General features: G+C 41.4%; 3 protein-coding genes and 1 long non-coding RNA gene across 6 annotated transcripts; 2 read left to right on the top strand and 2 right to left on the bottom strand.

Moving 5' to 3' along the window:
- Positions 1-5,972: 5,972 nt before the first annotated feature.
- LOC139825330 (uncharacterized) lies at positions 5,973-11,760 on the bottom strand. The gene is made up of 4 exons (XM_071797984.1): positions 11,626-11,760; positions 11,165-11,489; positions 10,378-10,488; positions 5,973-6,110 (listed from the first exon to the last, which is right to left on the bottom strand). The coding sequence occupies exons 2-4, from the start codon at positions 11,468-11,470 to the stop codon at positions 5,973-5,975; spliced, it is 555 nt and encodes a 184-aa protein (XP_071654085.1). The 5' UTR covers positions 11,471-11,489; positions 11,626-11,760.
- LOC139825369 (uncharacterized) lies at positions 7,996-11,192 on the top strand. Of its 2 annotated transcripts, XR_011735519.1 has the most exons (4): positions 7,996-9,513; positions 9,752-9,891; positions 10,039-10,231; positions 11,054-11,192. It is a non-coding gene; the product is annotated as an uncharacterized lncRNA (long non-coding RNA). The 2 variants fall into 2 exon arrangements; XR_011735518.1 differs by having other exon boundaries at positions 7,996-9,891.
- A 1,180-nt stretch (positions 11,761-12,940) lies between the features above and the next one.
- Positions 12,941-16,546, top strand: LOC139825293 (progestin and adipoQ receptor family member 4). Its single transcript, XM_071797916.1, has 5 exons — positions 12,941-13,517; positions 15,265-15,489; positions 15,744-15,847; positions 15,927-16,064; positions 16,146-16,546. The coding sequence occupies exons 1-5, from the start codon at positions 13,301-13,303 to the stop codon at positions 16,371-16,373; spliced, it is 912 nt and encodes a 303-aa protein (XP_071654017.1). The 5' UTR covers positions 12,941-13,300; the 3' UTR covers positions 16,374-16,546.
- Positions 16,547-18,005: 1,459 nt separating this feature from the next.
- On the bottom strand, positions 18,006-22,085 carry LOC139825237 (F-box only protein 9). Of its 2 annotated transcripts, none has more exons than XM_071797806.1 (7): positions 21,923-22,085; positions 21,042-21,260; positions 20,654-20,983; positions 20,373-20,536; positions 20,115-20,306; positions 19,771-20,005; positions 18,006-19,674 (listed from the first exon to the last, which is right to left on the bottom strand). In XM_071797806.1, exons 1-7 carry the CDS (start codon positions 21,923-21,925, stop codon positions 19,456-19,458), a joined length of 1,362 nt encoding a protein of 453 aa, XP_071653907.1. In that variant the 5' UTR covers positions 21,926-22,085; the 3' UTR covers positions 18,006-19,455. The 2 variants fall into 2 exon arrangements, with proteins under 2 accessions (XP_071653907.1, XP_071653916.1); XM_071797815.1 differs by having other exon boundaries at positions 20,654-20,965; positions 21,923-22,082.
- Between the last annotated feature and the right edge of the window lie 40 nt (positions 22,086-22,125).

Below are 22,125 nucleotides of genomic sequence, written 5' to 3'. Positions count from 1 at the left end.
TAGATCGATCGTGTATCACGCGGCGCAGTAAAACATATAGCGGACAGGAGCGCGTAATAATCGATGCTAATATGTGTGTCATATTGTCCCTCGGACTCACCTGACTCCTGGTGGACGGCGATCGATGGCGGTGCCGCTCCTGGCTGGGCGACGACGAACCATGATGACGGTGAAGGCGCGTACGACGGGACGACGTGGGGTGAGCCAGGTGGACACGATCACGATCACGCTCGCGATGCCCATGCTGTCGACCGCTGCTAGGTGATCGGCGATGACTACGCTTGTACCGACGTTCCTGACTGGTTCCCCGTTCGTGCTGCCGGGACCTCAGCACTCGTTCTCCGCTGAAATCCAAACAAAAAAAATAAATAAATAAAACAAGGCAAACAAAAAAAATTAATTTTTAATTAGACGTCACACTAAAACTCGAGTAGAGAGACATTAAACGGAGGAATAAGATAGAGTGTACTGTATCGTTTTAAAGTACCTTCAAAATATATTATAAAAACAGATCGTTCTCGTAAAATAAATATTGTAATATTTAATTCAAGTCAATTTAAAAGTGTGTCGAGTGATAATGTAGCGCAAAAGCCGAACGTTTAACATGATCTGGAGCGAAACTAAGTGAAAATCAAGGTTGGCGTCGTGTCGCGTATGACATGTTCTTAATCGTGTACATAACCGTGGGACGACCCAATTAATCTGCCGTCCCCTCAAATAGATTATCAAGCTTGGTTGGAGAATGATGAGATACTTCTTTATTAATTATAGATATATGTACAAGACACTTTATTTATTGTTGTACTATAGCTTCATCATCAATAAGTCAACAACGTTTCTTCAGTAGAACACATCACTTATTGAGACAATATCTCTCATAAAAAGATAATAGCGATAATAATCGCGCGAGAATCATTTAAGTTATAAATATCCCTTGCTCTCATCAATGCAACATTACTCCTTCGAAGCTATGTAAGAATACACGGGGTATTTTTATCACAGTCACTACAGCGCGACTGAAAAGGCTTGAAAATTCGTTTGCCGCGTTCCGATGATTCACAATACGAAACGAAAACCGTCAAGAAACTTTGGGCAGTTTGGGCAGAGCTCCAACAACGTTGAATTTCAATTACTTAACCAATAAAAATTTTGCACACAAAGGGATTAACTTGGATTAATCTACCGAGCAAATACATATGGAGAAAAAGCTATTGTTCCAGCTAGTAGCTAGTAGCAGATTACTAGCCGTCGAGGCACGCAAAAGAATCCGATGAATCGTTTCAAGTGACATGCCAGACGGCCATTGTTTCGCTTTTTTTTTCTGCGCAGAGGCATCAACCGTATGATGAGTTCATGGTCAAGCAACGATTCAAATCTGCCAGTAGCAGGCAGTTAAGAGTTTGTCTGAAGATTTCCACTCGCGAAAACTTTCCAGCGTGAGCACTGCTGGATGCTAATTTGCGAGACGCTCAGCAAACATAAATTTGTAATCAAAAATGTTGTTTCAATAATGGCTTTAATTTTCCTCGTTTTAGCATTTCTTCGATTAACAGAGAATCGGCCGATCGAGAAGCAGTTTCGCGGAAGTAGAAAAACAGAATTCGTCACCGAGTCGTGGAGTTTGTCCAAGTCGAAAATTTCGTCGATGATATGTAATAACTAAATAGGGCACACGAGAGGAGGATCGTCATCGGGTATCAGTTTCACCCTTAACTTTACCACCCACGATTTGGCAGATATCGCTACACAATCGATTGCATAAAAGGAGCAAAAATACTTCCCGAAAAACAGCTATATTTTACTTTGTATGTCGTGTATTTGTGCGATGCAGGTCAATAAATTTACGAGGAACGATAACGACTTTATCTCTATACATAATCGCTATAGCGCTGTCACAATGCGGACAGGATATTACAAAGCAAAACGACGCACGTAAAATTATGTTGTCTAAGAAAACAACATGTTGATCATATAACAATCAGTCATTCGCATATTGCACGTCTCTTTCTCTCCTACTCTTTCTTTAGATGAATTATTTATGAGATTATTTCTTCCTGTAAGAAACTTTAATTTTCTTTATATTTAAGATAATTACGGATACAAAATTATTTCGTTTCTGAAAGAGCTGTTCCATTCATACTATACCTTGGCATCCAGGAAGCGAGGTCAACGTACAGGACCGGCATCCTTTAATTTTCGTCCGTCTTGCAACCTGGATTCCAACGAAGACTCGTGACGTTCGATTCGATTTTACGGAAATAATTGCTAGTCGAAACCCGCTTGACTTCAATTGTTTAAAGAATGATAGGGAAATGTTGATTTATCGAGCAAATATCTCCAGTTTATAATAGTGTTTATCAGATGCGCGTGTTTATCAATGTTTATCACAATCTAAGATAGAGCTGTATGTATGTAAATCTTCTGGACCCTTTTTCGATAACATTAATATTATCAATAATTGACACTTCGTTTATTTTAAGTAAAATTATCGCCATGAAAAATTATCTAAAGATATTTACTTCTATATCTTTAAAGTAATTTTTTGATAAGCAACTGTCTGGTTTCAAGCTTTTTGAATCTTAATAAAAATTATAAAATCTTTATATGTATATATATATATATATATATATATATATATATATATATATATATATATAAAATACACGTGACGATTTTTACTTCTCTTTCGAGAATCTGTGATGTTTCTCTCGCCATAACGCGATTAGAAAGCTGTAGGTGCGATTACACTAATTGCGACGATGGAAATCTTTATAGCGAATATTAACATCGTTAGCGTTTTATGCACGATAAAAATAACCCGCAATTATAGCTTTCAAATGCATTTCTTCAACTCTGGAAAATCCGACGGGAAAACACTTTCACTGTGCAAATACAATAAACCGATCTACTTTGAATAGAATCGCTGAGGGATCAGCTGATCGCAGGAAGTGAACAGCGATTCGGTGAAGTTGCAAAGATTAACTTGTAACTTTTCCTTTCTCTTTCACTTATGCTTGCACGCGATAATGATTCCAGTCGGTATCAAGCTGCTCGAGACCGATCGACCGACCGACCGACCCTGACCTTGCCAAAGCTCGCGTGATCTCAGTGAACGAGTGATCCTAGCGGAAAAGATTGCAGACGAACAGCTCGATTATCCTCAATACGATGATGATTCAACGTCTGTGATTTTGTCGGAGCCATGTAATTGTAAAACTTCAATGTGCTATCGTAACGAACAGAGGAATGATCAATCGAGAGGCCTAAATATCTATGGTTTGCAAGCGCATTATCTCCAAACACGATCAAAAACAGGCCGTGAAATTGTTTGCCCGTCCGAGAAAATATCGAACGTGCCAGTTGTGTTATTGACAGATAGCTGTACTCGACAGCTGCGCTCGTAGAGAAGCCAAGCGAACTCTAACGCGCGTCTGGGAGACGTGCGCGATTATCAATCATAATTAATTCAATTCTAAGATAATGTCGACAGCGACTCGTGATTTGCAATGCCGTGATGCACAAGCAAATATTTTTCTACGAAACAAACGCAGGCGGATTCCAATTGCTTGTTAATCTAAGGTCAGCTCGCTCCCTCAATTTTGATGATTCTCATCGATGGGAAAATCGCGTGCGAGACTCCGCATATATAATGGACTTTCTTCTTTCATCGAGCACGTCATCGAGCATGAAAAAGCGTTCGTCATTACGGTTTACCGTTGCAAGAATAAATTGTATCCGCAGTAACGCACGGCGTCCACTAATAGGCACAATTAGTGCAAGTTCAACCGGAGATACTTTTTTTTTTTTGAAATTTAGATTTAAGGGTAAGCGATTATATCCTTGCATTTATTTTGCATAAACAAGACTCGACAATTTGCACAAGATGCATTTTCTATGTACAACATCGAAAATTAAACTCTGTGTACAAATTGTGACCCGGTTTCGGTGCACGAAAGAAACGCGTTGAAACATTTTATCTTTTACATTGTAGCCTTCAACGTGAGCCATTCTCGCGACAATCATAATCACAATATGCCGTATTGCGACAAATCATCGTGACGCAACTACGCGTATCTGCGTACCATCTGATTTTAAAGCTGGCTGCAAAAAAAAAGACGTATGTAACATCGCGTAGCCAAAGATTTCGTAGCTAAAAGCGTTTTGCTCGTAGATTATTGTATTCACCGTTAAAATTCGTCCTTGCATCTTTGATCCCTTCGATCCTGCGCGATCGATAGCATTTTTTTTCAGCGAGACAAACGCAAACCCCGCAAATCACTATCATTTATTACGACGCGAGAGAAACGGTACTTGGTTCATTTAAGATTTTACTGCGATATCGCCGGGCTTAATCGTGCTCAGTCACTGACCTAGAAGATCAGGAAGTAATGCGGAGAAGAAATTACTACCATTCATTAAGCAGGTCTTCACAGCGGTCTTAAATTAAAAGAGAGAAGTATAAAGAGCGTTTTAATTAATTGGTAATTCGTGCCCGCATTCTGCATGACTCACGCTCACGCGGCTACTCGAGATGCATGGTTAATGAAGCACGATGTGAATATAAGAGTGTCTCAGAGAGCCTACGTGGTATCAAATTTCAAGAGCGGTATATTTGACGCGAGAATTCTATCATGAAAAAATAAAAAATTTTTATCTTGCTTACAGAACACACGGAAACAGCCTATTAATAATTAATGTCAAGGTAACATTAAATATTAACGTGGGACATTGTATATTCACTATTGCGCCGACTTGCACCCTAATGCCTGATATAAATGCAAGCTAAAATTAAAAAATATTATTTAGAACACCACTCTCTCGTTCGTGCATTCTTTTTCTAGTCTTCGTCTAGCGTTTCGCAAAGTTTGCAGGTTGTTAGCCACAGCGATAAGACGAGTAAAACGAGTAAGACCTGTACGCGCGGCAGATTGCGATACTATAAATAAATATTCCATAGTGATTCGTTGCACTTCATGGAGTTTGCGCAACGGAACCAGACCGATTGTATTCTCAAGACTTCTCTCTTTGCATCTAAAGTGATTCTAGCATAAACTTGTATCTTCCCCAAGCGCGCAGAGTGAAAATGTCAATCTGGAAACACTTTGAACATTCAGTGTTTCAGTTTTGAAGATTATTCGGATCGCTATTAGTATTCGTTATACCTCTTTGAAACTTGACAAAATAAAACTCTATAAGCGTTCATAAATTTGCAAAATTCAACCTCGAAAACACCCCCCCAAAGACGTACAAAAACGCTCCTTTATCTCTCCGCAAATCACGCTCGACATGAATTTATTCCCCAGCGAATGCGAGCGTCACCGACGCCGACGAGGCACTCGCATCGGCACACACTCACGTATATCTTCATAAACCGTTCCAAATAACGAGGGTCAAAAACAGGTCTTGGGTGGGACTTGTTGAAGCTCGAGCGCACGGATCACGACTGACAGCCATGAAGACAACCATGGAGAAGCTCTATTGCCGGTTAGAATGACGTGGGAACAGAGGGGGAGAGTTCGCGGTATTGGTCTCAGCGCAACTACTGGTTCCCTCTCTCGTGCGCTCTCCCCTTTTCATTGCAACTTTCTTTGACAATGGGAGACGGGAAGACATATGTATTCGGTATTCTCAGAATAAGTGTTTAACGAGATCGTTATAAAGTAAAATTACTTTCATACGTGATTTTAAATTTTCTGTTAAAATACGCTTTGACGCGCCTTCGTGATAGCTCATCTTTTATACGGTTTAATTACATTTTAATTTGTATTATCTAATTCTTAAATGTTATTAATAAATATTCCTTGAACATCATCATGGTGATACAGAGCGCTACAGATTAAGTAGTTATTTTAAAAGTAGTTTTGTGTAAATTCTTATTATACGAATTGGGCGTCAGGAAAAGAAGGTATTGTATCACACAATGTTGGAGATAATAAAAGAATACATTCTGTTCGAGGATTACACACGTTCACTTACCTATAAGTTCCTTTGGTCGGTGGACTCTCATAATCGATACGTCTGCGTTTATGCTCGTATTGTGGGGAACCTACAGAATGTGAACGTGTTCTCGAGTGGCTACGAGAGCGGTGACGCCTCCTGCTTCGCGGCATCTATAACAAAAACGGAATATTTTTTACTTGTAACATGTACAAAAATATCACATTTTCTACCATTACTATATTTTTAAGTATTTTATATTTTAATTATATATTTATAATTACAGATTCTTTAACAAATACTGAAAGATGAGCTTTTTTCAACATCAAGATCTGTTGACAAACCAGATCAAGTACTTTGATGTCAAAAATAAAATAGTTTAATTCGGAAAAGTGTTAATTATGTAAATAGATAAGAATATTAATCTTAGACATAAATGCATGTTACCGGTAACGCCTATTATTTTCTGTATAAAATTCTGCGCAGTGCAAAAAAAAACTAGACACAAGTATTAGATATTAACGATGTTGTTTTAGAAACCTCAGTGGCTAATCTAAATATTGAACGTCGACGAGATTTGTTCCAGCCGCTTTTCATCGCAGTCCCTCCATGAAAAGAGGCGGAATAAAAGAAGCCAGTGTGCATAAGCTAGGCGAGGATAGAAAAACGAGCGATAGCACAAGCACAGATGCGCGTTGTGATTTTAATGTTGCCGGTTGTCGTAAAGTCTGCTCGCATTATTTATATGGCACTTCTTTACATTCGCTCCGTTTCAAGCGCAGAAAATATAAGAAGCATATGCCGCACGAGCGAGAAAGAATTGATTTTTTCCCTCGTCGAGAAAACAGTTGCATCTAGTAAAGTTGCGTCTGCTAAATTAATTTATTCAGTCTTTATTTTCTGCCCATATTATAGGTATAGAGAATTGTTGAAATTTGGAAGGAAAAAACTGTCTAAAATCTCTACACGCTCATTAATCTAGACATTTGATGCACACATAATTCAGTTTAGAGATAATCGATTAATATTATATCTTTCATTATATAGAAATGATAAAAAAAAAGATTATATTTAGGTTTTGCAAAGACATAAGAAACGATGTAAAAAATGTAAAACATAGACGAGTCTATAATCATCGGAGGGACCTTTCTAGAAACCAAATACGTCCTTCAAAATATTTTTTTACATTTCCAACACGTAAAAAGGAACAGTTACATATTAACATCTAAAGGGTGTATCTTTAACACGCTACATGTTAAAGATACAGTATCTATTGTTAGAAAATGAGTTAGTTGAATGTAACCGAGCCAGACCATAGTGCGTGCGATTAAAATTAATGAAAATGAGGTGCGACAAGATGAGCAGGTATAGGTACATATGTACGTTCGATCGCGAGTCGACAAACGCGGAGCGAACGGATGACGTTTACACGGGGGGGACGGTAGCACGCGGTCGCGACTCGCGAGTTTCGCGAAGTCGAAGGCCGTCGAACGCGTCGCGGCAGAGTGCGGAGTCACGCGTGTCACGGGCGCCGAATGCCGAATAGAGAGTCGAAAGCCGACAGGGAGCCGCGTAGCCGAACCCGGTATCTTATGATGCCGGAGCCATACAGAGCCATACTGCGTGTACTTACGTTGGAAAGGCGGAACAGGCTCACTTGATCCCAAATGAAATCGAAGAAGGACGATATCCAGGAGCGTGAGGATGACGCTTTCGGTATGACACTGTTTTTCGACAACCACGTGGACATCGGCTCAAAAAATTCTGCAAAACGTGGGCAGTCGCATTCGTGAGAGCGTCCACAGACACCGCCGTAACAGATTAGCCCACTCTGCGAGAGGGGGAATGAGGGGAAGAGGGGAAAAAGAGAAACGGAGATCACAGATCACAGCGCGGGGACGAGATAACGAGACGCTCGAGTGGCGTCGCTCTCTCGCTCTCTCTCCTTCTCTTTAAATAGAGCCACGCAGGCCACGCATCTTTCGCGTTGCGTCACACCTATCGAGACTCGACGCGCGCGCGTCACGCGTCACTCGCGACCCGACCCGATCGGTACGTCCCGGGCGATCCCGCCAAAACGCGCGACGGCCGACGCGTACGCGGACGAGAGAGACTGGGAGAACGAGAACGTGGGTTAATGTTTGGGTTAATGTCGTGAACATAGGCGCGCGCGTGGCTTCGCCGCGGCCGTCGAGACTCGAGGATCGATGATGGCGCCGCGTGCGGATCGTGCCTCGAGGATGGCATCTCTCGACTGCCGTCGACGTCGACGTCGACGTCGACTGCGCGATCGCGAGCGAGGGGGGAAACGGGGAACGCGCGCGCGTGCCCTTCGCCGCGCGGGGCGACTTTTTAAAAGCGAAAAATGGAAAGCGTGCGAGGGCGTTGCGTGTGAGGAGGACGCAGATGATACACCATAAGGGGGAAAACCTTCGGAGCCGCGGCGCGGCGGCCATCTTGGAATTACAGAGAGTGCACCAAGGCGCGCGGCAGCCATACACGTACTAGATCCCAGTCGAATATCACAGCGCAGGGTACCGTTCGTTAGTCACGTCACGAGCTGGATGCGGGGTTACGTTATGGAGTGCGGACTTACGTCGGATAGGCAGAATAGGCTCGCTTTGGTCCCAGAACTGAACCCACTAAACACAAGAATGACCCAAGAGCACCGACAATGTGCGACGTACGACAGTGTTGTGTGTGACAACGACGTGACTGGGACTTTGGATCAATGCGAATGGCGATTGGCGAGTCCTCTCCGCTCCGGCTGCGCTGGGCTGCGCGGCTCCACTCGGCTCGTCTCGGCGATTCTCGGCGATTCTCGACGAGCCAGGGCCGACTCTATCGACACCCCGAGCCCGAGCCCGAGCCCTTCCATTCAACTTCACACGGTGTTACGTCACAACGTGATTAAACATTACGAACTCGCCGGCCTTGATGATAAGCGTGCAAATATAAGCAAACTTATCAATATAAGCTTTTACCACGATAAACGCACGGTTTTTTAAATATACGACGTCGTAAGTTGCTTAATTTCTTTACGACTTTCTCCTTGCTCATGGCTCTGCGCGTCTGTGCCCGTAACGTGCCCCTAAAGATTAAACTTGGTCCCTTCCTGCAACTAGTCGCGGACGCACGAAGCGAAGCGACGGCGCACGAACGCGCTAACTACTCCGGACGATCGGAAGTTCCGCGTTGATGGAAAAAGTTTCGTCTATCATACGCCACGTTCGCGCGCGCGCGCAGCGTCGTGAAATAAACGTCTTGATCGTGCGACGTTTTTTACCGTACGCTCACGCGTTGCACTTTTCTGAATACGTTCCAACGTTGTCTCGTACATACATACACAGGCCGTCGCGTGATAAACGTGACCTTTCGCCCTACTTACTTTTATCCAGATAGACGTTCAGACTTTTTGGAACGCATCACAAATATATTAGAGAACGTCTACGGTGTCTATACGACACAGTGGTAAAACTGTATTACATCCACTATCGTAGATAACATCGTAGTCATAACGATAACGACACGCGTACGCGCGGCGCGTAGAAGAAAGCTTCAAGAAATACTCGAAAGGTGAAGAAAAGACACGTCGCGACGGTGTGTAAGCGACATAAGCGTATTCGGGAATGTTGGTCCACGTAAAAACTTTCAGAACGACGTTCGTCGCGTACGCGTGGACGACGTCTTATAAATGATACGCGATCGCAGTCGAGGCGTTCAAGTAAACACGCTTTTACGCACCGTACGCACCCCGCCCACGTTTACCCTGGTCAAGACGTTTTTCGTACCTTACTCCAAGCATATTTCTTAGCTAGCCACGTGACGCCTTTCTGCACCAGTTGCTCTATCATCTGCCAGAGCATATTATACGTGACTTTGGCGAAGGACTGCGAGTAAACTAAGGATACCTCGGCGGGCTCAGCGGCCAGCAGGAGACGAGCATGTAAACATGTATGTATTCGGCGAGACACACATAGAGACGAACGAGACTAGGCCGACAACTGACGGGATGGCCCTCGTAGGTGGCACCACACCGCGAGTGTCGTTTGAACGAGAGCTGTATTGTTATCATTTCTTTGTTTCTTTTTTTTTCTTCAGCGCCAGCTGACACGGGCCACTCGAGAGATACTGAGAGATACTGGCCGTCGTGGACCCGGAGGGTCTGGGTGTTATCGAAGAAGAAAAAGAAGAAGAAGAGAGCCACTCAAGAGAAACCGCACTGACTTTGAGACAACGAAAGAACGCGTGGAAGTCGTCCCAGATAACTGATGTAGATAACTGATAAGTAAAGGTACGTTCTACCGAATAGACGTACACGAGAGACGTACTTCTCGCCCGCGAAAACGCGCGGTTTTTGCAGCGCGCGTGATCCAGGGTTGCTTATTTAAAACCGGCGAGAGCCGCTTTATTTAACGCTACGACGTTTACGTTTTTTACCTGAGTTACTACGCCAAACGAGATGTACTTGAACTGGTCATGGGAGAAGTAGTTTGCCACCGTCGTCGCGCGCGCACCTTCCGGGATCGTCCATAGTTCTCTGCAGGTGTTCTGCGGACAGAGAAGGGTTCAAATTAGACCGGATCACAGCGTTTGTTACAATATTACGATGGAGAACCTTGATACTGCGCGTAAAGTTTACATTTTGCGACAAATGAGAGATGCCGGGTGACCCCACGTAGATTCAGTTGTCAGATAGTTATTCCACTAAACTAACACGTAGGTCTTATAAAAAGAAAACAAGATATGTGTATTTTAACATACAGATATTTATACAACGTAAATGTTCTTCTAAGAAACCGTTAGCGTATACCGTTTATAACGAACAAGTGAGAAACGGAAACGGTGTGTGTCGTTTACGGGAGATGCGCGCTCGGGCAAGTTTCGCAAAGAACGTTATTACTCAGTTGACAGAACGTCGATATATCTAGCGCAAGCTCTCGTGTCTCGCGCGCGAGACCACGTGACACCCATAGACTTGCGCCAAAACACAGCTTATATACGCAGCAGCGTACGTCGGAGTAAAAGACGGAGTAAACGAGATCTCGCACGCAACGTGCATCGACACGCAGGGCTACGTAAATTCTCGGTTAATCACTTGCCGTTACTTTTCAAGCTACAGCCCCACTTTGCGGTAGCAGACGAAGGCTTAACTGGGAGGGGGTTAGATCTAAGGATGACGTCGTAACCCAGAAGAGGTTGATCAGATCAGACGTGCGCGGGCTACCTTTACGGCGAGACACGGCCGACTAGCGTGGCCGGTGCCGGTCCAACGTGTCAAGCAACGGGGCATGCCGCAAACACCCCTCCGGGACAGCTCGAGGAGGGAACGCAACGCGGTACTTGCACACATCATACGCGCGCGCGTGACACTCACCAGGAGTACTTGCCGCAGATAGCGAACCCCGTCGTCGGGGTGCGCCGGCGCCGTCGCCGTCGCGGTGGAGCTCACCCCGAGTAGGACGTGCGGACGTTTCGGGTCAAGGTCGACGGCAGGTGGTCCTTCGGGACGTTTGGTATCCATTGTATCCATTGAGTCGCCTACGAGAGTCCTAAAACAGTCTTTAGAAGGCGAGAGGGGGTGAGAGGCAGGAAACAGCGGAGCATAAAACGTTGCGCCGTCGCCGGCGCCGCCGCGATCTTATTATTGCTATACGCGAAAGCGTACGCTAGCGAATGCGGGCTTACAGATCGAGAGGAACGCTGTGGACCGGAACGTGTCCCCGACGGCAGCGGCCGCGAGAAGTCGCCGACGAAGACTCAAGTCGCGTTCCTGTCGCTCTTTCGAATTTTGAGTGACTCTGACGTACGATGCGCTTGACGTAGGAACAAGCTACGATCAACTTTCGCTGACAACGTCAGTCGAGGGCCGAGGGGTGGTATCAATGCACTGAAAACGCGTTTACAACGTGGTGTAAAAGAGTATACGGAAAATATTACGTACGAATAAAATGCCTAATGATTTATGTACATATAATGTTCAATGTTTCTCTTCCTTCTTTCATCAAGTTTCATCTTCTGTAGGATGCAGTATCACATTTTAAAACTAATGCAACTGTTAAATCTCCTCACTTCTTTGGGGTAGATTTTCATCCCTATTGATAGACATACGCGACACTCTTCCTCATACAAATTTACTGACGATAAATACAGTCGTTCTTCAGCTTCCCTTCGATTTGTTTTATTTCTAGCACAATAGTTTTTATGTACGTGAACTGCAAGGACGAAGCAAAGCTTTATTGAGGCAAGTCGATCAAGCTTGAAATAGTATATTTTGCATAATGTATAACGCGAGCGGGGTGGGGACAGGAGACGATCCAGCATAGCATATTAACTCAAAAACACTCAACCACCGAACGTGTGTCAATAGGTCACGCGTGGAAGATCTATGGAACATTTAGGGGCTGCACGCCAGACGCCAGCTACGTGTCCTGTTTAAAATTCTAATACCGTTTAAAGCGCAATCATATCGATGTCCTTTTGTCGGTTAAAGAAAAATTCTATCGTTAAAGATATATATAGTTCCCAATTTTCCACACGTTAATTGTAACATAACAAGTGTGCGCAATCATGTTTAAAGTCCACGTATCGTTTTGAAATAAATAAACTAATAAACGATACGAAGTCACAAATCTCTCCAGATCATTTTTAAATTATTTTTAAAATATTAACAAAATACCCCGGAAAATCATCAGGAAAAATGGAAAACACTTTGCGAGGGACGTTATTAAACTATAACGTAACTAAGTTTCCCATCCAAGTCATAAGTTATATAGTTACGACCCATTTACTCGATGAGGAGAGCCAGGTAGGAGCTAGGAGCATCTGCGGCCTGCGGCGAGATCGCGCGCGATGAGGTTGCCTCTGGTTGCCTCCTAACCGCCCGACTCCCGAAGTCCCGAGTGATGGGATCGATGCGGTTGCCGTGACGACGGGACCGTCAGAGAGGCCGAATCGCGTGCGGATGACGGCTGCTGCCGTCGGCGGCGGCGAGCGGGTGGACGGGAGACGGGGGTAACGGGTAACCCGTTACAGCGGCGGCGGGCGGCGGGCAGTACGGGCACGACGATGCAGTGGCGACGTCGCCGCCGTTGAGGGCTCGCGGCTCGCGCTCGTACGGAGGCTCCCGGAGCCCGGAGGAGCGATCCCCGTGTACCTCGCGCGTCGCGCGTCTCGTCCGCTGGCCGGACCGCGCCCTCTTCCCCCGAGGTAGCGGGCACCGCGCGTTCGCAGTTCCCGTTGCACGACGCCGTTCCGGGACGACGAGCGACCGCGCGATGCGGCGGCGGTGTCGGGCTCGCCGCACCAGGAGGACACCGACACGTACGGAGCGCGGCGTCAGGAGTGTCAGGACGACGAGAGGATGCCCGGCGGCGCCGAGACGCCGCGTCCGCAGAAGACGCCCGCGCCGGCCGAGGCCGAGGCCGAGGTCCTGCTGCTGCGACGATGGAGCGAGATGCCGCAGCACCTCCAATTCAATCCGCACATCCTCACCGGCTACAGGCCGCTCATGACCATCCGCCAGTGCCTCGGTAGCCTTTTCTACATCCACAACGAGACCGTCAACATCCTGACGCACGGTGAGACTGGCCAAGACTGGCGCGATTACGTCTCCTTTAGATTATCATTCTAACGTCATCACTCATCATTCAAACGAGGATACTGTGTGTATGGGTGATTCGCTTTTTTTTCAACATACTTTGATCTTAACGCCAGCTATCGCGTCCTACGGTTTTTTTAACGTCGTTGCCGTCGCACGACCAGGTCGACCAGTCCTTCCCGGTATTGTTTGCGCGATTGATAGATTGAATGCTGCAGATCTCGAGAAAGATTGTGTGAATCTAAATTCATTAACTGCTATACGTGTGATATAAAGAATTTTGATTGCGTCCTGAGAATTTTTAATTCAGGAATAGTAATTTAATACTTTGGAATTAGATACACTAAAAAACATGAGTGAAAATTATTTATTGCGATAATAAAATTTTTACCTCCAAAACGGAGCACTATCTGTTGAACTTTTCGACAAGTTTGACGTTGATAAAGTGTGCGTGCAAAATTCTTTTGTATCCAGAAGAAACTTTCTCTCTTTCTCATAACATGTAAGAAAATAATTTAAAAAATTATCGCAAGAAATCTACTGTGGATCCTTGACGTTGGATTAATTTTATATCTATAGGTTTGAATTAATTCAATTTTATTAATTATTTTGCAAAAATTGCAAAATAAAATAAATCGCTGTGAAACTCGGTAAACGAACGTGATTCGTAGGATGGTAGCTGTCGTTACTCTTCATCACATCAACTATATATTTCATCCAAAGAATACACGGTCATGTCACGTAAGAGATTCGTCATCCTCGCGATTGGATTAACTGAGGAAAGTAGATTAAGTCCCTTAAGGGCTTTAAAGTCACGGTGCATACTATCAAGGCCAACTTCCGTGAAAACATCGCGACTCAACGAAGACGCATTGCAGGGTAACGAACGATCGATGAAAGCGAACCCATACGATATTCCTTCCCCGTTAAAGCTGATTCATTGATAAATTTCCAATACCGGATGTCAGTCAAATACGTTCTAAACGTACCGTGAACGGTTTATTACGTAACAAATAACTGACGCGTTTGTACGGCGTCGCTGCTTTTTACGCGTAAAAAACAAATGGCGATGCGATGTATATATAAGCGCATCCGAAATCGCATTCTTTTTATTGAGAGACTAAAAAGAGTTCTTTCAGCCTCTTTTTACAATTATACGGCGTATCCTTAACGTTATCCTTTTCCTTTCGTTCGAAGGAGAAACGAGAAACTAGAAGAGCCATTCGAGTATTCTGTTTTTGGTGGACCATCCTGTATATAAATCTCATGTATCGACCGGCGCACATGTGCGTGAAATAAAATCTTAGTAGGTCAGAGCTACCCACGTATATGTGGAGGAGCTCATTAATATACATACTTAAAATGACTTTTTGAGAAAATTAAACAGTGTTGTGACGGCCTCTACATCAATCTCTTCCTATTATCGTTTCTCATGTCTTACGTTATTAATGTAATGTGATATTATCAATGGAATTTGCAAGTAGAAGATAATTCACAGAAATTAAAAAGTTTGTTAAAGTTTACTCCTGACAAACATTGCAGTTTTTTTAACGGGACGTAGCAAAATTTTCTTTGTAAAAAGTATGATTGTTGAACTTGTCGAAGGCCGAAATGAAGAATTTATAAAAGATCATCGCAATCTCACGGTATACCATGCATTATATTCCATCATCAAAGAACTTGATTCGCAAAATGCGTTTGCCCGAAAGCATCCTGTGTGCTTACAGGATTCGCTATTCTGTACATGTTGGTGACTGTACCACATCTACTCCCATGGAACACAAAAGGGACACTCGTGGGAATTCTGTCCTGGTGCCACTTGATCGGCGCGGTTAGCCCGTGGGTCGGATCCTTCCTATACCACCTCTTCATGAACGTAAACTACGACGAAGTTCTTTACAGAACACTGCTGAAAGTCGACATGATCGGCATATGGCTGTGCCAGAGTTTCGGTGTGTGATCCATTTAGAAATGAAAGCCTTTTAGAATCTGCTGAAAGAACATATATGTATATGACTAGAAAGCTCGCACGTTGCAAGATTTTATTTTATAAATGACTCTCTTCGTATTTCAAGCAGATCTGACAAATTGTTGTATTGGTCGACTCCTGCTTCAAACGAAGAAAGTTTTAAATAAGGAGTGCCTACGAGCAGTTCTATATAGTGGCAAATAGACGCTTCTCTATTTCATGCAAAACTCATTTCAGGAGCTATACCGATGATGGCAGCCGCTGTTCATTGCCTTGCCGATAACGTCTGGTATTGCTGCATTTTTATTTATTGCTCCCTTAGTATGTGGGGACTTTTAAAGGTATTTTATAACTCACGTTTTCTTCGCGGATGTTTCGTTGCGATAAAAAAATTTAAAATAACGTTTACGTAATTCGTAGGCAATGACTGCGAGATCACCATGGGAGAGGCGTTTATGTTTTGCCCCTCCTTTCCTAATGAGAATGCTGGTCATGACTCTGAGGTGTTTCGGCATTGGTGGCGGATCACCCGAGGCTCTTATTCATATAATATTACAGGTTCATTTTGAATTATAATCCCAGACAGCCGCGTGTACCAAATGATGTTAAAAGTAATGCTGATGTAGGATTAATTTCCAGGATCTCATAGCTGTGATAGGTGCAACCATTGGCGCTCTTCGCATTCCAGAGAAGTGGATCCCCGGCAAGTTGGATCTAGTGCTGAATTCCCATAATGTGATGCATGTAATGGTCGTCCTAGCGGTATGTTCCATGCATACCGCAACCTTGAAGGACCTCGCCTGGATGTCCGATCCGTCTACGTGCAATAAAACAAGCTCTCTTCCTTCGGGTCGCGAAGAATTGTGATTGAATCATGAAGAACGCGACGGCTTGCTGCAGTCTGTGATAAACCGAGCCTATAACAACCGGCGATTAGTCGAGTGCTTCGACATTTGGAGACCAGAAAGTGCTGAATTCTATATTAGATAAAGTTAAGGATATTGAAAAGAAAAAAAAAATATATATAACAGAGTTTAATACAGAGTTACTTAATTAATGTGATCATTACGGGACGATTTAGGTACAATCATGAGTACAAAGTACTGTTACTTATCATATCGAATGTTTAACAGTAATGGGATATTTATGGAGTTTTACTGTAAACACACGCAAAGAGGCAAAGAACGTGAACGGAAACTGACGGGTATGATGCGAGAAAGATGTGTAAGATTATTTTGTCTAATGTGTTAGGGAAAATATTTTATTTTAAAATCTGCTTTCAACAACATAACTAGCAAGAAATATCATTTATGTTTTTTCCCATTTTAATGAAGTTGATACATTTATATCAGAAGTGCATATATTTTCTTTTATTGTAACTGTTGAGGATATATTTAAATTAAAAATCTCAAAATTAATTGCACACAGATTCTGCAGATTTTAAATTGTCTGTTGATTTTAAAAATCTAACAATAGAATAAAAAAATCTATATCTCTTCCAGTAAGAGAGAAAAACGTCAGATAACAATTCAAGTATTAGGAATGACTTACGCAAAATGAAATTTACGATTCTTCCTTGTAACTCGTTAATTTTTTTTACATAGTTACCTGAAGAACAAATAAGTCTATTGAAAAAAAGTTAGAAATTTACTAGAGTCAATTGTACGTACTTTATTAATGTATAATGAGGGAAAGTATTAAAGGTGATGTGGAAAGCAATACAAGTACATCGTTGTGATACAACAACCAGGAGTTTAGCAGTCTACACGCGTCCGTATTCAAGAATCCAATCCATACTTGATAGTATGAGTGATAACTGAATTAAGATCGAATACAAATGATTAAAAACTATTTCAAACTTTAAGCTATTTTACTAAAATAATCGATAACATTGTGCTGAGAACAAGTTAATTTTTCAGAATTCAGAGAAACGTCGTATTTTTTAATGTAATTTTTGAAACTATTTTATTTCTCGATTAAACTGATAAAAATCTGTAATTGCGTCGGACTATATTTAAGACAAAATTTGAGGAACAGTTTAAAACAATTTAGAGGTACGGAGAAATTGTATTCGAGCAGGATTAAAAATCTTCGGACCGTGTAGACTTCTATCAGAATCATCCAATATACATATTTCTGAACGTCCATTTCTTTAAATCAGTTACGCTTTATAATACATCCAAAAATTATTTCAATATATCAGTGGTTCGATTCCACTATAGAGTAAGATAATTCATCGTTCAAGTGATATTGAACTCGTAATAAAATTATTCTAAAGATCAGCTAAATTCTATTTCAAAGCAGAAATAGGAAACCTAGAAATGTAAATTTCGATTTAGATGAGTACGTCGTATTATAAAATATATAGCTAATTGATACACAGCAAAAGTCGATTATAGAGATTTGCGATTTTGTGTAAAAATTATCTAGTAGTAAAAGCAATTGATAGTAATACAGAATATACATTTCGCATATCTCGCAAAAATTAATATACACGTGTTGCATTTTGTACCACACATGAGTGTATATCGTTATATTTTATTGCATAAATAAGATCATAAATTTCAGTGCTTGCCATTTATTATATATAATTATATAAAATTATATACATAATTTTAAAAATTTACATAAATTTTATTCAATTAACACATTTTTAAACTTAACTATAGCTGAGCAATAATTAATTGTAAACAAAACCATATTATTACATTCTTGAGTATACACTTTAAGTTCGTAAGCATGTAACTCATTGCGAAATGATGTAAGGCACTATAAACTCTAGTGCTTAAATAATTATATATTAGATCTATAAATAAGTTACACTTCCATGTGATTGGACATACTATCGACATAATTAATTCTTTAAAGAATAGTTGTGATTTGCAGGTTGTATAATGTACTAATAGAAACTGTTGTTATAGAATACAACGCGTGATATAAGATAAATAAATATCTTGAAAAAAAAATATATATATATTATATGTATTTATAATTTGAAAAAGCACATTTAATTATAATTAGATATTCATCTTGATTTTCAATTTTATAACATATTGAGAATTTACTACGTTCACTAATTTATTTTTCTTCTGTAAGAATAATTCAATAATTGTACTGTCATGATTCATACGATTTGTTAGACATTTCCATCAAGAGACACGATAATATCTCGCGTCAAGTACACACGCAGCGCGAAACCGCTCCGTGTATCCTTACGCGAGCTGGAGAATTGCGAGTACCCGAGATTATTTATATGTATATAGAATTTGGACAGCGACATCGTGGGCCTGCGTAAAAAACGCAATCAAGTAAATTCATTGCTGATGAGAAGCAAAATGGGTAGTTTAGAAAGGCATACAATGATCATTGGCGCTAAATTATTGCTGTATTTCACGACCAATAATCGTAATTTATTTATAAATTATAACAAAATGAAGTAAAATAGTAAATTAATAGAAGAGATATTCTAGATTTAGATGGGAGATTTGAATCTGGTAAAGATTTAAGTAAGCAGTTGAAAGGAATAAGCGCGCCAGTGGAGTACGTTTTAGAAAAGAAAGATGACGATGAGGTGGAAGTAACGTAATAGCAATAAGAAAAAGTCAGATACTGTTATAGAAGTGTAGATTAAGCTTTAGAAGGTGAAAAACTGAAGCCTAATAGAAAACTTCCAGTGTCTAGCGATATATATAAGCAGAGTTATATAAGAAACCGTACAAACTTGATGAATTATCCAGCAGTTTTGTAGCGCCAAAGATAAAAGATTGCCTGCTCAATTGGAATTCGTTGATGTAACCGAAACAGCTGATTAAATTATTTGAACAGTGGAAGGGTATCTTAGAGAATGGAGTTAGAGAGTACAACTCGTCAGACACGGACTATGCATTCATACGATCAATTAGAATGAAATGCTTAGGTGCCGTCGATCAGAGGAGCTATACAGTAATTACTATAACGGGACTTCGCTCTCCTGAGTGTAACTCTTTACCCTGCTGAATTTAAGAGGAGGATATCTACCGCCAATCGGCGACGCCCTGAATTCCCTTACGGATGGTTCCTTTAGGCAAATCTTCGCTTCTTGTCCATTTTTATATTTCGTGAAAATACTGTAGCTGATCCATTTCAGTTGCGAGTTAACTCTTCTGTGATGATTCTGTATCTCGAATTCCTACATGACATGAACGCGACATGATTGTGAAAACGTATTGACTGGATTTTTGTACATAGTTTTCAATTCCAGATATATTTAGTCTTTATTACTTACAATATGGAACGTTTGTTCACCGCTATCATGCACCGGTTCTCTTTTCTTCCTTCTATAGAAATTGATTCCTTTAGTTTCCTGCCTTTTCAACACAAGTGTAACACAATTATCATGTAATCGAAAATGACCAACAAGAACCGATGGGTTACGTGGTACGCGATTTCGTAAAGAATTTACGCAGCTTTGAGCTTCATCAGTCGATGTCAACATTAAAACTCTTCCTTCGGGAAAAAATCTAAGCGCAAAAAGAATATCGTGAAAATTTTTTTACTTTAGATGCCAAAGTGTGACTGCGGTAAGAAAATAGAATTTTTGCAAATATTAGCACTATTACTTTTGCATACCTCAGGTACCGAAAATATTCAACAAGATGCCACGGTCTGTAATATCGGTCTTGGAAATTATTTTCTCCGTCGCGTATGTAACTTGTTTTATTGATGTAACATCCGTTGTATCTTAATCTAGGCCGTTTCAAGTACATATCCCTCCACGATTTGTATTTTGGCTCGCAAGTACCACAATTTACGCCCCATACCCTATAATTGAAAACAATTCCAATTACATATCAACCAATAACCACGCTAATATTTATCGATATTTACCTAACGCATGCTAGTCGCCAGATCTCCGTGTCTCGTGCAGATATGTAAAATCCACGACATACCCTTGAGAACATTTCTAACGATCGGAAATCCAGTTCAGATGACACAACCCATCTTAGAATGTAAAGTACTATCTCCATAGGTAACGCAGATATATGTGTTGTCTAAAGTACATTTAAAAAATGTTGAATATAAAATATATCCCAATCCTGTATAAATGTATAGTGCATTTAAAGTGATGACACAGATGTTGAAAAAAAATGTTAAAATGAGATGCTTACACTTTGTTCAAATTTTGGGAAACATACACATTGATTGCGGTTTACAATTTTAGATAACTTGAAAAATAAATCATTTCCTTCTTCGTCAACTTCATTATGATTTTCGCTGTCGTTGTTAGTTGAAAAATCATTGTCTAATGTATCAAAACCATCATCAGCATCGAATATATCTCTTGCTTTTGCTTTCGTTGATTCGTACAAACGAACTTCAATGTCAGGAACTAATTGTACCGCACGTTTATAAAACTGGATTGCCTCGTAAAACTTTCTGCTCTGTTCGTGTTCAATGCCTTTAAGAAATAAATTCTTTGCCTGAAACAAGCAACGTTTCTTATGGGAATGTTATGGAAATTTAAAACTTCTTACTTTGAGACAATAATTGTTATACTTTGCTTTCGATAGAGGCTTCATCGTTTGCGACTTCAATGTTAGGCTGGTTCGACGAATACATCTTTGATTCGTCGCGCTTAGGTGATATCGTCAACTCGCGCTGCCATTGTTCCCTGAAAGACGTCAAGGTGTCCTCAATGTTTGTTCCTTCTTGCAAAGAAGACGCCTCTTGATCATCGCCTTCATCCGTATCATTGCTAGATTCACTGCAATGATTCTGCCAATGCATAAAGCAATAAATATTTTAGATGCTAAACTGTGGAACGACATGAATTTATTTTATCAATACAAATTTAACAAAGATCTTATGCCACGCAAATTTCATGTATGACACAATTGTTTATTAAACACAATTAAGTACAGCATTAAATATGATACGTATACGCATGTTTATTAAAGATGTACAATAAAAATCTTTCCTGAACATAACTAGTAAACACAAATATAAAGTGACTTTGATTTGCTCTTATCTAAAGTAGATCCGGAGGATTTATATAGAATTAGTAATATTAAGTAAATTCTTAAGTAAACTTAAAAAAAAAAACGAAAAGTAAAATGTAATCGATATACATCTAACACGATTGTAAATAATGCGAGTCCTCCAGAAAACAAGCTGGTCATTCCAGAAAATAAAAAGTAGAAAGATTTAAGTAAAAACACTGATCACATGTATTGAAATTAAGAAATTATAAAAAGCGGGGTCGGTCGACTCTCTCTCTCTTTATCTTGATTTCCGAGAGGCTCGTATGACGAAATGACGCAACATATTGCGAAGAAAGGTATCGCCCGGTCAGAGGTTAGGCCGTCAGCGATTACTCCGGCGTTCAATTACGCGTCTGTCGCGCGACGACAGTGACGGACAGTTACGTTCTCACGTACCATTTTTTCTTCCTATTCAATCCCGACGGTTTTTCTCCCTCAGCGCATGTACTCTCGGTCGGAAAAGCGCACGACACAGCGAAAGCACAATTTCGCCAATAGTAGCGCCGCCATGGTTCTCGCCTTTCTGCGCGTTTCTCGTTTCTCGTCGTGGAGCGGAACTAGCGGAAGGCGGAACTGGCGGAAGGCGAAGGTCGTTGCGC

This window comes from Temnothorax longispinosus, chromosome 1 (genome assembly GCF_030848805.1).
Source record: "Temnothorax longispinosus isolate EJ_2023e chromosome 1, Tlon_JGU_v1, whole genome shotgun sequence".
Lineage (NCBI taxonomy): Eukaryota > Metazoa > Arthropoda > Insecta > Hymenoptera > Formicidae > Temnothorax > Temnothorax longispinosus.
This window is presented reverse-complemented; position numbering and strand designations above follow the sequence as displayed.